The following is a 14,895-nucleotide window of genomic DNA, read 5'->3' as shown; positions in this document are numbered from 1 at the left end:
CTTTCCCAAAGGATTCCCCAGCCCCTGCCGGGGGGAGCGGCGGCCCAAGGGGGCCCGGTTCTTCGAGGCCCTGGGAGCCACGGACGAGCTGAGCTCGGCCATCGGGTAAGGGAGTATCCAAACTGTGGGTTTCATATGGGAAATCATATTTGTTATGATTTCTTCATTCCCAGCTAACTCTGTTTTGTTTCTTCTCTCTAACCAAGGCTGGCTGGTGAGTTTAGCAGTGAAAAGGGCCACACGTTTGTTGATCAGCTTCATAAAGTGAGTATTAATGATAATCTTCACCCAGTGCAGTCCCTTATCTGTGCTATTAAAACATGAGCTCCTTAATTTTAGCCACAGTGCTCCCACTGACACACAGGAATTCAATACATTTAGCATTTCAATATATAAATCTTTGAGACCCCTTTGATTGCTCTCTAAGAGGTAAACTCCTTTAACCAAGGAGGAAACTGGTAGATCAAGTGATTAGTTATGGGCAGACAGGCTCATCTCTAGGTTTATGCTGAGATAAGTCAGATCCACGTTATGGACATGAGTTTTGTCATCACAGGTTTGAAATTGGGGCACAAACCAACCACGTGGGCACAGCAGTGACACAAGGTCCTGCCCGGGCAGCCTGTGAGTTTGGCTGATTAGCTCTGCTGAGCACAGGAATGTAAAAAGCCATGGCTGGGAGTGACAGCGGTTGTGATTTTTGTCCAGGTCCAGTGCATGCTGCAGGATGTGGGCTCCAACCTCGCCACGCCGCTCTCCTCGGCCAGGGAGGCTCACCGGAGTAAGTCTTGCCTTTCCTGTCTTGGGCACAGCCTGGAGTTGGGTGGTGGTGGTGGGGGTGGGATGCTGAGGGGTGTGTTGGACTTGCTGATCCAAGAAAGCCGAAGCAGAGTTCAATTTGTTTGCCGAATCACTTCTTTTCAGACAATTCTTCTTTCCCCTCTGTAGAACGAACATCTTTCAGCGAGAAGCCCGTCCTGGAGCTGGAGCAGTGGATTGACAATTACTCAGAGCAGCTCCCTCCTCTCAGAGCCTTCATCCTGCCCGTAGGTGCTGCCTGTGCCCCTCACTTCCTTAGGGCAGCCCTGCTCCACTGCTTGCCATGGGAAAGCAGGCTGGGAGGCTGCTATTTCTACAGGCAAATGCCAAGAGAAAAGCAGAGACGAGGAGCTGGGAGTTACATTTCCCCACCCTACTGCACTGGGATATCCCTGCCTTGCCTGGCCGTGGCACAGGGATCAGTTCCATGTGTGTGAGACGTGCTGAGCCCTCGCAGGGAGGGGAGGGGTGGGGTGGGTTTTCCCTGTTGGTGCAGACACTGAGTGGTGTTTCCTTGCTGTTCCAGTCTGGAGGCAAGAGCAGTGCTGCTCTCCACTTCTCCCGAGCTGTGTGCCGCAGGGCTGAGAGGTGGTGAGTGCTGTGCTGGGAGAAAAGGGGGTGGGGACACCCCAGTGACAGCAAACCAGGGCACTGGGAGCCAGCAGCCAGGGCTGGGCTGGGCTGGGGGCTCAAGCCAAGCTTTTGTTTGTTTAGTCCAATTCCAGAAGTGCAGGAGGCACAAAGCCAGACCCTCCCCTCAGCTGGGTCATCCAACCCAAACCTTTTGGGATTCTGCAGCCCCAAAATAATGGACACTTCCAGGGATGGGGCAGCCTGTGCCAGAGTCTCCCCACCTTCCCAATATCCCATCTAACACTGCCCTCTGGTAGTGGGAAGCCATTCTCCCGTGTCCTGTCACTCCAGGCCCGTGTAAATAGTCTCTCTCTGTTCAGTGATCCTCATGGATGAGTATCCTTGGAGGAGCAGAGCTGGGGGCCTCTGGGACAGACACAAACATTATTGGCATCATTTACCCCTCCCAGATCCCTCTGGGAAGCTCAGATCCTTCACAGGTGCTGGGGGAGTCAGAGTGGGGACCCCAGGGGAGATTTGGGCTGGGAAGAGGCTCCAGCAAATTGCAGCTTTTTGTGCACTCGGAGCTGGAAAGTTAAACACCAACATTTCCCTTTGCTTTTCCCAGCGTGGTCCCTTTAGTCCAAGCAGGGGAAGCAGATCCAAACGTGGCCAAGTATTTAAACAGGTAAAAAAATGAAAACCCCAAACCTTTGCTCTGTCCTACTGAAGCATTCCCTTAGTTCTGGGGATAAAACTGGGGGGTTTTGCTTCTCGACAAGCTTCTCTTCTGCAATAAGATCACTGGCTTTCCTCTTTTCCCTTGCTTTCCAGGCTCAGTGACTATCTCTTTGTCCTGGCACGTTATGCTGCAATGAAGGAAGGGAAGGAAGAGAAAATCTACATAAAACCTGAGCCCTAGCTGGGAGCTGGAATGTTTTTTCCTTGATCATGGAAAACTAAATCCAGTTGACTGCTTTTCTTGTCCATCAAGGAGAAAGAGAAAAAGCCTGGGCTGGAAATAGGAGCTGCCAAGAGCTTCCTTGTGAGATAACCAGGACTTCGTTGATAAATGCTGAGAGAAACAGAATCACAGAATATCCTGAGTTGGAAGGGACGCAGACACACCTGTTCTGTTCCCTGGGCCTGCTCCACATATCCCATGTGGGGATGGCTCTGGAGTCACTGCTTCTCCCAGGTGGGAGTTGAGGCAGGAGAATTCCAGTAGCATTTTGGAGATGCCTTCATTTCCTTGGGCAGCAGCAGGTGCTGTGGGAAGGCTCTGACACGACTCTGAGGGATGATGAAGGGCAAACAATCAGCTCCTCCTTTGAAGTCACAGTGCTCGTATGGAGCAGCAGCTGGAGGCGTTTGGGAATTGTGTCTGCAGCTCTGAAATAATAAATGTGAATTTCCTTGTACCAAAGGGCCACAAACTGTCACATTTTAACAGCGAGCCCTGTGTGCTTTGCTGCTCTAAGTCCCTTCCGATCCATCAGCCCCGGCTGGAGCTGAGCTGTACAGATTTACAGGAATGCACCAAGAATTCCTTGGCTTTGGCTGCCTCTTGTTGTGCATGTGAGGAATGTCTCTGTGCATCCTCTGCAAAGAATGGAGGATGGAGGGGGTAAAAGGAGGAAAGGCCAAATCCCAGGGTCCATGTGCTGGAGTTGTCTTCACGTGGAGCTGCCCCTCTGGCTGCAGGAACAGCTGGAGGAGCAGAGCCTGGGGTTTGGAAGCACTCAGGGCACTGAGGTTGCAGGAAAAGGGGTTGGGATGAGCAGCAGGGCCCTGCTGGAGCTGGGTGAGAGGGGAACACCCCGAGGGCTCCTCCCGAGGTGTCCGTGCTGACCCTGGGACCGTTGCTCCACGGAGCCCTCGGCAGAGCAGGCTGGAGCTCGCAGCCACATCGCACCCCCAGGTCCAGCTTTGCACTCGAGTCCAAGCTGGTTCCAGCTTGGAAATCCAACTGGGAGGAATCCATGTGAACCCTGGCGGGGTAATTTTTCCCCCAGGGAATGCTGTGGGCTGCGAGGTGGTGATGCCCATCCAGGGCTTGTCCTGCTTTTAGTGGGGCAGCTTTTAAATCCATCCCGCCCTTCCCCTGCTCAATTATCTGAGTAGGAACAACCTTAAACTTGTTCTCCAAAGAATCCCTGGCTCTGTGTCCCTTTTTGGCCAGTGAGGAATGTCCAGGAATGAGTGAGGAATGCCCAGCACTAACAGATCCCCCGTCTCATCACTCACCTGGGTTTGAGGCAGATATTTCATGGCTCTTGTTAACGCACATTTTTCATGGAGTAATTTTCCAAGCCTCAGCCTGGAACACATCCCGGTGACAAATGCTCTGGATTTGGATGGTCCCATCAGCTGCAGTGTCACCTCAGCCATTCCCTCTGCCTGCTCCATCCAGTTTTACGAGAGCTCCAGCTCCAGGACTGAACCTCAGGAATCAAGAGGCTTTTCAAGTTTAATTTAATAAAACCCTTTGCAATATAAATTCTTCACAAATGCTCCATAAATCAGCTCAGGGAGGGATTTATAGTATTTCCTTTTTTTTTTCCAGCTGGGGGGAAGAAATCTCACTACTGTTTTGGGACCAAAGCTGGCATTGTTTGGATTGCAAGGAGAAATAAATCAAGCTACTACACTTCACATGATGGAGAGATTAAATTTACTGGGGTGCTCCCAGCTGCCCCCTCCCTCTCTACCCACAGCAGTTGTTTGTGGTGGGCTGAGGCAGAGGGAGGTGTTGGGGTGACCCTCATGCATCACTAAGCAGGGCTTGACTTTAGGAGGGAGTTGAGACAAGGCTGCAGCTCAGCAGAGCTGGGCCAGGACATTCTGCCCTGGGAGTTGTCCCCAAGGTCACAGGACAGCCATGGGCTCTTGAGCTGAGGGGCTCAGCCTGGAGCAAAGGAGGCTCAGGGGGGACCTTGTGGCTCTGCACAAGTCCCTGACAGGAGGGGGCAGCCGGGGGGGTCGGGCTCTGCTCCCAGGGAACAGGGACAGGAGGAGAGAGAACGGCCTCAGGCTGGGCCAGGGGAGGGGCAGCTTGGAGACCAGCAGGAAATTCCTTCACTGAAAGTGTGGTCAGGCACTGGAAGGGGCTGCCCAGGGAGGTTTGGAGTCGACATCCAAGGAATGCCTGGATGTGGCACGCAGAGCTATGGGCTGGTGACAAGGTGGGGATCGGTCACAGGTTGGACTCGATGATCCTGGAGAGCTTTTCCAACCCAGCTGATCCTGGGTTTCCTGTGATTCCTCTGGTGCACCCTCCCCACCAGGCTGGAGCGGAGGCACAGGGCAGCCGAGCTGCCCCAGCTCCCGACCCCACAAGGTCTCAGCCAGGCAGCAGCAGTAGAGTGACCAAAACAAAACCCAGCTTTTAAACCAAATAAAGCTCCCTTGCTCTGGGCTGGCAGTTGTTTTTCCAAGCTCTTTGTCTCTTCCCAGCTCTCCCAGCCATACAACATAGGGATTCCAGTGCCTGCACCTCATTAATATCACAGGGGAAGGCAGATGCTTTGTCCAGGCTGCCCGGCTCCAGCGCCCAGCAACATTCCTGCCTCGCAGGGTGCCTGATTTGGGATCGCTCCGGAGCTGCCAGCACAGCCATATGTTGCTAAGGGTCGTTTATTCTTGTTTGTAAAATGTATGGCTGCTCCCAGCTTCCACACTGTCAAAACGAGAAGAACTGGCCCCAAAATCTCTTGCTGCATGATTGGATCAGACGCCCGTACATCTGTTAACACTGTAGGAGCTGTAAAACGGAATAAGTTGGGCTATAACTCAAGCACCTCGATTACCACCACGATGTGGGAGCAGCCGAGCGGCTGCAGCTCCTCCAGCAATGACACAAACATCCATTGTGCCAAGTCAAAAGTAAATTTACACAAGGCAGCATTTCCTGGGCCAGGGCTCAGAAGGGAGGAGAGGGATGAGAGCCCCCACATCAACAGGATGTGCTGGAGCCCCAGCCCAGTGAGTTTTGGGGTGCACAGCCCTGGCAGTGGGGAGCCGAGAGCTCCACTGGAGCTGCAGGAGCAGACAGCACCGCAGGTCCTCCAGCAGGGCAAGTCCTGTGGTCTCACAAGCTGCTGAAATGCCCATTTAGCCTGGAAATAGGCAAGGAAAAATCCTCCCCACCCCGGAGCAACCCAGGGTAGGAACCATCGGCCCTGTGCCTAACAGGAGCAGGTTGAGCCTGTCTGGGGAGGAAGGGGCTGTGTGGGACCCTCAGCTCCCCCTGTGCTGCAGCCTGGCCCAAAGTGCCCACCCCAGTGCCCACCTCACCCCAGTGTTCCCGTCCCTGCCGTGGCAGGGCAGACGCAGAGAGGCAGAGTGACACAGGGAGAGCTCAAACCAGCTCAGGGAAGCTGCAGAGGGGTCAGGATTGAAGACCTTGACCTTAGAAACAGCCACAAAAGCAGATTGTGAGCACCAGTTCAGTGCCACGCACCCAGGTGGTGACAGTGCCAAGTGCCACATGGTGTGAGCGCTCCAGCACCTGCTGCAGGAGCTGCTGCACCTCTTGGCAAAGTGAGCAAACACAAAAACGACCTGCAGGGAGATCGTGCCTCGCTCTGCTCAGGGATGAGGAGACCGGAGCATGGCACAGCCTCCTCCTCTCCATTCCTAACCTGGAATCTAGCACGGGGCACAGGTGCGGAACAGAGCGATCAAACAGAGGGAATGTTTGTGTGAGCCAGGGGTTGGGGACAGCCTGCAGGAGCAGGAGAGGGACAGCAGGAGCTGCTGTTTGTTCCTGAACACCCTGTGTCTGCAGCAGGTTGGGACACCCAGCTTTGCTCTGTGCCAGCACTGAGGGAGCACCAGGAACCAGGGATCTCTCTCAGGCTCCAGGGATCCCTCCCAGCTCCTCACCCCACAGTGCCCAGTGTGTCTGGGCCCGAAGTCTGGGATAGCCATGGCCACACCTCACCTCGATGACCCCGAGCGATGCCGTGCCCGGATCCCGGCAGACGCCAGGGAAGCAGGGGCTGTGCAGGCCTGGCTGCTGCCAGCTCTGCCTTGGCAGCAGCTGCTCTGGGCTTGCTTTTTGCTGTTCCTGACAGTGCCAGATGCCTGTGTGTCAAAACAATGGCATTTGCACACTGACTGGGAGCCTCTCCCTCGCTCCCACCGCGCTCCCGCTCCCGACAGCGCCAGAGAACCCTGGGAATGGCTGGGGGGCAGGAGGGCTCCAGTCAGGGGTGGAGAGGCAGTGAAGGGCTCCAAACCTGGAGTCAGAGGGAAGCTGGAGCAGCAGGCACAGCTCTCACTTCTCCAAGGAACTTTCAGAGTCAGGCCCAGGCAGAAACACACAATATTTTAATTGTTATTAACATCAAACTCCACGTCGGCTGCAGTGGCTGCGCCTCAGGGCTGCTCCCTCTCCTGCACTGGGGGATCCCGCTTGGATTTCCAGCCTGTTTCCCTCTCCACCAGTGGTCCCAGTCACCATTCCCAGGTGTTCAGCAAGCACTGCTGATCCCAGCACCTGCCCCTGCATCCAAGGAGCACCAACACCCCTCAGGATGGACCTAAGCCACAGCACTCTGCAGGACCAGGCAGAGCTTCTCCAAGCATATTCCGACATGAGCAAATCCTGCTTCAAACAATGCTGCCAGGTCCCTTTGGGCTCAGCAGGCCTTGTATCCCCCCAGCTGGAGCACCCCACAGATGCCAGCTCTCAGGGACACCTCAGCACAGGCACCAGGAACCAGCCTGGCAACAGGAATTCCCATGGGAGCAGCAGGCTCCATGCCCAGCCTGGCAGAGACTCACGGAACCCCAGACTGGTTTGGGTTGGAAGGGAACTTAAATTTTACCCAGTTCCAAGCCTCTGCCCTGGGCAGGGACACCTTCCACTATCCCAGGTTGCTCCAAGCCCTGTCCAGCCTGGCCTTGGACACTTCCAGGGATGGGGCAGCCACAGCTTCTCTGGGAACATGTGCCAGGGCCTCAGCAAAGGGCAGGTGTGCTCTGAGAGGTGCCAGGGTCCCAAGGCCCAGCTCTGCTCTGCCAGGAGCATCCCACCAGCACATTCCCTGCCCTAGGAAAGGACCAGGAGACACCCAACCACCTGAACTCATCCCAGCTTTATTTTCTCTGCAGGTCAGACACACACAGGGATGGAACCAAGGTCTCCACGGCAGCGAGGCTTGGATAGAAAAGATCCTCATGAATTTCCCGTGGCAAAACCATCCCTGGGCAGGATCCACGGAGCAGGCAGGGACTGACACACCTGCTCAGGTGTGTTACAGCCTCCCTGGGACACAGGAATCAGTCCCTCCACAGGAATCCTCGCCTGCATCCACCAGGAATTTCCCAGACATTTATCACATTTTCCACACCAGCTCCAGCAGGGGAGCAGTGTCTGTAGTGCAACATCTCCAGGTTTGGAGGGACCAAGCTAAGTCTGCAGTAAGGTATTTTCTAGGAATTGTACTCCTGAGGAACAAAGGGAAACGGGGAGCAAGGATTTTATCTCAGTGTTCAACAACTCATGTCACTGAATGCTCATTGTGCTCTAGTCAGACACACTGCGCTTCCTAGAAGGAAAAAGGAGATCTCAGGTGGTATTTAAACTCTGAGAGGTCCAAGGCAGCGCCTAAACCTCCCAACTACGCAGTCACCAACTGGTTAATGCCAACATGTTCTACGTATAAAAAAGAAAAAAAGAAATTTACTATCATCTTTAATTTCTCTGACTCACAGCCCAGTGGCCTGAACCCTCTGGATGCAGACATTCCTGTCTGCACCAACACTTCCCATCACTCCTGTTTAATCTCACTGATTTGACAGAGAAAAAGGATCCTGACGTTGCTTTCCAGATGCATTTCCAGGCATTGGTTCTCATAAAAGGGTTATTTCTCTGAAACCCATCTGAAGCACGACAGGAGGAGGATGAAGCCAAGGCCATCTTGCTGCTGCTCAGTGCCGAGGGTTTTCCAACCCCTTGGAAATGTGGAATATTGTGGTAAAGGGGGTTCTTCCAGAGCCCAGGGTGTGGAGACCTGTGCTCTGCTGAGCTCACCTGGGGACAGGAATCCTGTGGGACGGACCAGGCACGGCAGCAGGAGAGGTGGGATATGGCCAGGGAGGGGAATGAGGATCCCCAGTGCCACAGGGGGAGAAAGAGGGAAAGAAAACCCTGGGCAGAAGCCAACAGCCTATGCAGGAGCTTGTTTTACCTGTGAGGTGAAGAGGAGGAGGTGACTGGCTTTTAACCCTGTCCCCAAGAGGGCAATGCCATGGCTCTCCTCTGTGCCAGAATCCCAGCAGGACCAGGACAGCCCAGTCTCCTCCTCTCTCCAGCCTGGGGCAGGGCAGGACTCGCAGCAGCTCGAGGGACCAAAGGTGGGAAGCTGCAGAGACACTTTATGAGTGTCTCAGAAATGGCAGGAAGGATCCACACCTTCCCAAGTCACTCCCTCTGCAAAAGCTGCCTGCTCCAGGCAAACAGCAGCTCACAGAAATAAGGCCAGAAAGAGACAAAGCGACCAAAAGAAAGAGTTTGGCACCACAGCAAATGTGGCTCTTACACAGAGGCCCTGCCCTGGGTCCAAACAACTCCCTAAGAAAGGGCCTGCAAACAAAGTGAAACTTCCATCCCAGAGGGATTTTGTCAGTGGAGGTTTCCAGAGGACTTGACACATTCCCCCTGTTCCACAGAGGAACCTGCCCCACATGAGCACTGGGCTGGGGAGCCCGAGCATGTGCCAGCTCCTGTCCTCTGAAAACCAAGGAAAATGAAACCTTCCCTGCTCCTGAGAAATTGAGACATGACCCTTTCTGTCCCAAGACCTGGGTCTGACAGGAGCCTGGCAGAGGCACAGCTGGCTGAGCCCACTCCTGCTGCTCCAGCCCTTAACCTCCAGCATCCCAAAACCTTCCCAAGAGCCACAGGGTCCATCTGCTCCTGTTTAACCTGCTGCTTCCCTGGGATTCCTTCTCCAAGACACACCAAGGACCCTGCAGGGGCAGGGACGCCTGGAATCCCCCTGTCCTGAGTGAGCAGTGCCCATCAGGGCACTTCCAATGCCGTCATCTCCTTGTGGGCTCTGTCATCCCTCTGCCTTTGTGCAGCTTCCCAGACTCACTTCCAGCCAGCCCAGCTCCTGGGAAAGGAAAAAGCAGCACTGGCACGGCAGCAGCTGCCCGGCCTGCCCAGCCTGCTGGGGGTCTGACTGTCACTAATCTGAGTGGCACTTGGAACGTTCCTTCCGTGCTCCCCCGGGGTTTGCTTTTAAGGACGATTTCCGTGGGTGTCAAGTGAAAGGGTTTGGGGTCAGGCCCATCCCCTCCTCCGGCCTGGAGCCGTGCCTAAGAAAAGCCAGCCCTGAGCCCAGCAGCTCTTCCCTGGATCCCTGTGAACCTCCACTACCAGCTGCCTGTCCAGGCCTCGAGCGAGCAGTCGGCTCCCACGGAGCTGCTCCGGGCTCCACGTGGGAAGGGCTCCCCTTCCAGCAGCAGCTCCAAGCCCCATCCCGAGTCCAGGCCGTGCCTAGGACAGCTCGAAGCCGGTGTTCATGCTGATGGCGTAGCGCAGCTTCTCCCGCAGGATGCTCTTCTTGCTGTAGTTGGGGAGCTTGAGGAGGTTGAAACACGTGGAGGAGGTCGGGAGGCGCCCGCCCGGCTCCTTCTTGCGGATGGTGAAGAAGCCGCGCAGAACGCTGCCCAGGGTGTCCCCCGTGTCCTGCAAGGGCACAGAGCTGGCACCTCCCTCTGCACTCCTGGCACAGGGGCACGGGGCAGAGGTGCCAAGGAAAAACGTGGCACTGGGAAGAGGGAGAGCCAAAGCCCAGAGCTTAGTTTTCCCCACCCTCCCCAAGGAGCTCTGCTTGTAACTCAATGCCTGACACGGGCAGGGTGTGCAGGGACACAGGGAGATGTCAAGGAGAAAACACAACCCTGGAGGAACCCAGGGAATCCAGGCAGGAAGAACCTGGAGCTGCTGTGTGTGTGTGTGCAGCCATGAGCATCCTATTGGGGTGGGGTTGTTTTCAGGTGTAGAATCCTAGACTGGTTTGGGTTGGAAGGGACATTAAAACTCATCCTGTTCCACCCCCTGCCATGTGCAAGGACACCTTCCACTAGCCCAGGTTGCTCCAAACCCCATCCAACCTGGCACTGGACATTTCTAGGGATGGGACAACCACAGCTTCTCTGGGCACCCTGGGCCTCACCAGCCTCACAGGGAAGAATTTCTCCCTGATATCTAATCCTAACATCTCATGTTCCCACGTTAAGGGTTTCCAGGTCAGATGGATGGGAGGAAGCCAGGCAGGAATTCCCAAGCCCTGAGAGGAGGACACCTACCTGATCATCAGACACTTCCACACAGCGGATGGAGAAAGGAGGCTTGAGGTAGGCAAAGCCCAGAAGTGGAGGCCTGGAGCAGCTGGTGACAAACTGGAAAGTGCCAGATGGTGACAATGGGAGCAGCAAGGGCAGGAAAGCCACACAGTGACACAGTCCCAGCACTGCTGGGGCTGGCACTGAGCACCCCCCAGTGTGTGTCTGACAGCCTTTGGGGAGTGCCACCTCTGCAGGGACATTCGTGGTGACACCAGAGCTTTCACAGAGCTCTGCTGGGCACCTCCAGGTGTCAGGAATTCTGGTGCCCTTTCAAAGAGTACCCAGGTAACTGGAGAACAGCCCTGGCCCCACCACCCCAGATCCCAGCAGGATCTCACCTTGAGGAACATGGCTCTCTCCTCAGGGCTGAAGTCGTTGGCCAGGATGTCCCAGAGCCAGATGATGACGCGGTGACTGCCATGGAAGCCCCCGTAGTACACCGTGTGCTTCCTGGGGAGGGAAAGGCTCTGAGAGGCCTGGCACTGCAGCAGGAGGGGCACAAGTGCTGGGAGGATCACTTGGGTGGGATGGTTTGGGTTGGAAGGGATCTTAAAGCTCATCTTGTTGCAGGGACAAATTCCAGTAGCCCAGGTCACTCCAAGCCCTGTCCAACATCTGTCACGGGTCAGGGTTCTCTGCTGACACTGAGCCCCCAGCACTACCTGGGCACTTGATCAGAGGAAAGGGAAAAGCAGAGAGAAATTCTGCTCCCAGGAACCAACGGAAGAAAGGACCCGTCCCAAATGAGCCTTAAGGAACCCATTCCAAAGCTCTGTTCCCATCTGCTCCTCACGTTCCAAGTAGGAGCAGCAGAAGTCATGGACAAGTCATTGTCCTGCCACCTCCCAGGAGCTCTGCAAAGGAAGGCCTCAGCTCCCAGGCCAGCTGAGGGAGGCCCAGCAGCCCCAGCTGTCACTTACTTCAGGTCCTCGAGGTCGATCTCGGCGTTGTCCCCGGAGATGAGGCGCTGCAGCTCCGGCGCGGAAAACATCCGGATCCACTCGGGCTTGATGATGGACCTGAAGCCGCTGATGAGAGCTGCAGTCTGGCTCTTGATCTGGGTGTGCATCCGGAAATGGGCCATCAGGTGGATGTAGCTGATCCTGTGGGACAGGGCAGGTGGCACGGGGGACATGGAGCAGTCAGGGGTACCCACCACCCACCACTGAACTGTCCCTGGTGTGCTTCTCCAGCCCCAAAAGGACTGGGACAGCCTGGACAGGGTTATACTTTCTCCTCCAGGCCCTGCTCTTTATTGAAGCAGATGATGTTTTCCTGCCCAGATTTTGCCCCTTTCCCCTCTCTGGGACTCTGCTCATTTTGCAGAGCTCCTGCCCAGCTCAGGACAGCAGATTAATTTGCTTTAATAAACCCTTGATCAACCTTGGCTGGACACAGCTCCAACTCCTTTTAACAGCTCAGCTCTCCAGGCAGACTTTCCTCTAGGTCTGACCAACAGCTCACTGCACTCTGCTGCCCCATGGCTGGACAAATACCACACCAAAACCATGGAGCAGATTCCCACCTTCCTGCAGGATGTGGGAGAGGTGAACTTTTTGTTAGAAGGAGGCTCTTCCTCTTCTCACCTCCAGGAAAAACACCTGAACTTGCTGATTCTTCTTCAGCAGCTCCCACACAGACCCCACCACAATCCCACTGCCTGGGTTTTGGGCAAGGTCATCCCAGCATCCCCAGGCAGAGCTGTTTCCAGCTTCCCAACACCTCTTCTCCCTCCCAACTCCCAATTTGGGTGCAAAAGCTTCACATTTCTGCTGTAAATGACTAGAGCAACATCCAGGGCTTTCAACTTTCTCCCTGAGCTCACTCGAGACAGGCCAGGGGAAGATCCTTTCAAATGCAAATGCCCTGGTCAGAGCTGGAGAAGGGAAAAGCCTGGGAACATCAGACTGCAGAGCACGGATCCAGGTGGGATCCAGCTTCCATTTGTCAGGAAGAAAAGAACAACCCCCAGCTCACCAGTTCAAACACACACTTGCTTAACAGATATTTCATCCTGCTTTTATGAGCACTGAAGGGGATAGGGAAGAAGAAGAAAAAGAAGAAGAAGAAAAAAAAGGAACAAAAAGGTGGGGTTGGTTTGCAGGCTCCGGAGTTGACATTTCTGATAACGATCTAAAAGCCGGTTATCTGTGAAAACAGCCCCGGGGCTCGGTGTCTCCTCTGATTTCCTGGCTCTAAAGAACGACTGTCGAGTACATTTGAATTCAGCACTGTCTGCTCGGAACACGGTGCTTTATACAACTGCCACATGTTATCATTCTGAGGAGATCTGTCTGCTCCAAGGTGTCTTTGAGCATCTGTGCCCTCTGTGTTCACGACTGTGTGCCTGAATTGCTTTGAATCCATCTGTCTGTATCCATCACCATCATTAAATCCTGCAGAATCTCCCTGACTGGGTGCCTTTGACCTCAGAAGTGCTGTTTCAAGAAGCAAATTGTCAATTTTTATTTTGCAAATCAAATTTAATATAATTTCTGCCGATGAACTGTAACCAGCAAATTCTATTAAGATATTTATGTGCTCCTTCTCCTCCAATCTATCTCAATTCATTCCAGATGCAAGACCAAGGAACCAGAATGAAGTATTTTGCAGTAGTGACCTTAAAAATCTAATTGCTGTACTTACTTATTTTCATTGGTAACGGGAATGGTCTTCCCTCCAGGAACAAGTTCATGGCAAACCAGCTGAGGGAAGAAATGATTGGATTGCTAATTAATGCCTGCAACCACAATGGAAGGAAATGTCACGCTAAGCTGTTACCTCCCCATAAAACATTTATTTTTACAATAAAACAGCAGGATTTAAAATTTAAGTAATAATCCTGCTTCTGCCTTGAACCAGTTTCACTTAACTATTAACAGAGTAATTGAACAGTAGGAACTCCAGCTCTCCCACCAGTGGAGCCAGCCCTTCTCCCAGGAAGCCTCCTCTGCAGTCTGATCCATCACTGCTGAAGCACACACAAATCAATTCCAAGAGCCCTGGGGGACTGTCACAATCCCAGAATCCAGAGGCTGAGCAAGCTCAGTGTTATCAGCACAACCCAAAGGCGGCTGATCCACAGGTCTCACGCAGGAGCTCCTGGAGCTCTGTGCCTCCAGGCAGGAAGGATCTCCTGGTGATCTCCTCCAGCTCAGGGACAGGACAGGGCCCTCCAGCTGCTGCCTGCAGAGTCTCGACTCATCTTTGCCCAAGCTGAGGCAGCACATCCTCATTGCCACATTACAGAGGCCTCTGTGCCTCGGCTCCAGGTGAATTCCAAGGTCAGAAGGGAGCCCAGCACAGGGAATGAGCTGAGCTGTGACATGGCTGTGGCTACAGGGACACACAGCTCAGTCAGGGTGACCCCAGCTGGCTCCTTCAGCACCACCAAAGCACTGGGAAAACAGGAGTGCCTGGGTTATTTTTAACCTCCGTGAACCACAGCCTTCAGTGTCTCATTGCTGGGCTCCTTATCCTACTCCTACCTTTATTTTTCGCAGGGAGGAACCCTCCAAGCTGAAACCTCAGCAATCCTGAGGCAGCAGCAGGTGTCCTCCATGGCTCCCCGTGCAATCTGCAGCATGACACTGCCAGCAAAAGGCATTTTTATCTTATCTCTCCAGATTTTCCAGCTCTGCACACAAAACTTCACAGGGCTCAAGTGCAACCAAGTACCTCCAAGTCTTCCTAAGGGACTGACAAACAGCTTTTCCTTCTCTAGGCCAAGAGACCTCCTGACACACTTGGAGGTTCCCGGACAGAAGTACCCATGTGGGAAGAAAAGGAATTTCTCCCTACTCACAGGTTCTTCTTTTAACAGGGGAACACCACTTATGAAGGGGAAGCATCAAACACTTTTTCAACCCTGGCAGCAGAAAAATTAAGGGTCAGAGGGGAACCTTTCCTTGTGGAAAAAGCTGTTCTCTGCCCATAGGTAAATACTGAGTCCACAGCTGAGTGCAGAGAAGCCGAGCCAGCCTTCTGTGGGAACATGAAGAGGGTGTTTGGGACAAAGCAGAGATAAGCCCAACAAATCACTGAATAAAAACCTACCTGACCCATCACATCTTCATCATAGGACAGTGTCAAGCCCAGGTCACTGATATCACCATCATAACGCTGCAGAACAACAGG

At 54.1% G+C, this 14,895-nt stretch overlaps 2 protein-coding genes across 3 annotated transcripts in view; one reads left to right on the top strand and one right to left on the bottom strand.

Annotated features, from left to right (window-relative positions):
- MMAB (methylmalonic aciduria (cobalamin deficiency) cblB type) overlaps nucleotides 1-4,047 on the top strand; it is a 66,640-nt gene extending 62,593 nt beyond the window's left edge. Inside the window, exons 4-10 of the mRNA XM_017734723.1 lie at nucleotides 10-105; nucleotides 207-264; nucleotides 709-781; nucleotides 949-1,046; nucleotides 1,346-1,410; nucleotides 2,021-2,080; nucleotides 2,227-4,047. Coding sequence (XP_017590212.1) covers nucleotides 10-105; nucleotides 207-264; nucleotides 709-781; nucleotides 949-1,046; nucleotides 1,346-1,410; nucleotides 2,021-2,080; nucleotides 2,227-2,314 — 538 coding nt within the window. The 3' untranslated portion in view covers nucleotides 2,315-4,047. The remainder of the gene's footprint in view (nucleotides 1-9; nucleotides 106-206; nucleotides 265-708; nucleotides 782-948; nucleotides 1,047-1,345; nucleotides 1,411-2,020; nucleotides 2,081-2,226) is intronic.
- A 3,430-nt stretch (nucleotides 4,048-7,477) lies between these two features.
- Nucleotides 7,478-14,895, bottom strand: part of UBE3B (ubiquitin protein ligase E3B) — a 20,356-nt gene continuing 12,938 nt past the window's right edge. The window contains exons 22-27 of one of the 2 annotated variants that reach the window (XM_008634073.2): nucleotides 14,815-14,880; nucleotides 13,405-13,463; nucleotides 11,679-11,861; nucleotides 11,097-11,208; nucleotides 10,720-10,812; nucleotides 7,478-10,096 (exon numbers count right to left, since the gene is read on the bottom strand). In XM_008634073.2, the coding sequence (XP_008632295.1) occupies nucleotides 9,905-10,096; nucleotides 10,720-10,812; nucleotides 11,097-11,208; nucleotides 11,679-11,861; nucleotides 13,405-13,463; nucleotides 14,815-14,880 (705 nt within the window). In that variant the 3' untranslated portion in view covers nucleotides 7,478-9,904. Of the gene's footprint in view, nucleotides 10,097-10,719; nucleotides 10,813-11,096; nucleotides 11,209-11,678; nucleotides 11,862-12,761; nucleotides 13,197-13,404; nucleotides 13,464-14,814; nucleotides 14,881-14,895 lie in introns of those variants that run through there. The other variant, XM_017734883.1, reaches the window with a different exon arrangement.

Source organism: Corvus brachyrhynchos, unplaced genomic scaffold (genome assembly GCF_000691975.1).
Source record: "Corvus brachyrhynchos isolate BGI_N302 unplaced genomic scaffold, ASM69197v1 scaffold114, whole genome shotgun sequence".
Classification (NCBI taxonomy): domain Eukaryota; kingdom Metazoa; phylum Chordata; class Aves; order Passeriformes; family Corvidae; genus Corvus; species Corvus brachyrhynchos.
Note: the sequence above shows the minus strand (reverse complement) of the source record. Positions and strands in the feature narration are given on the sequence as shown.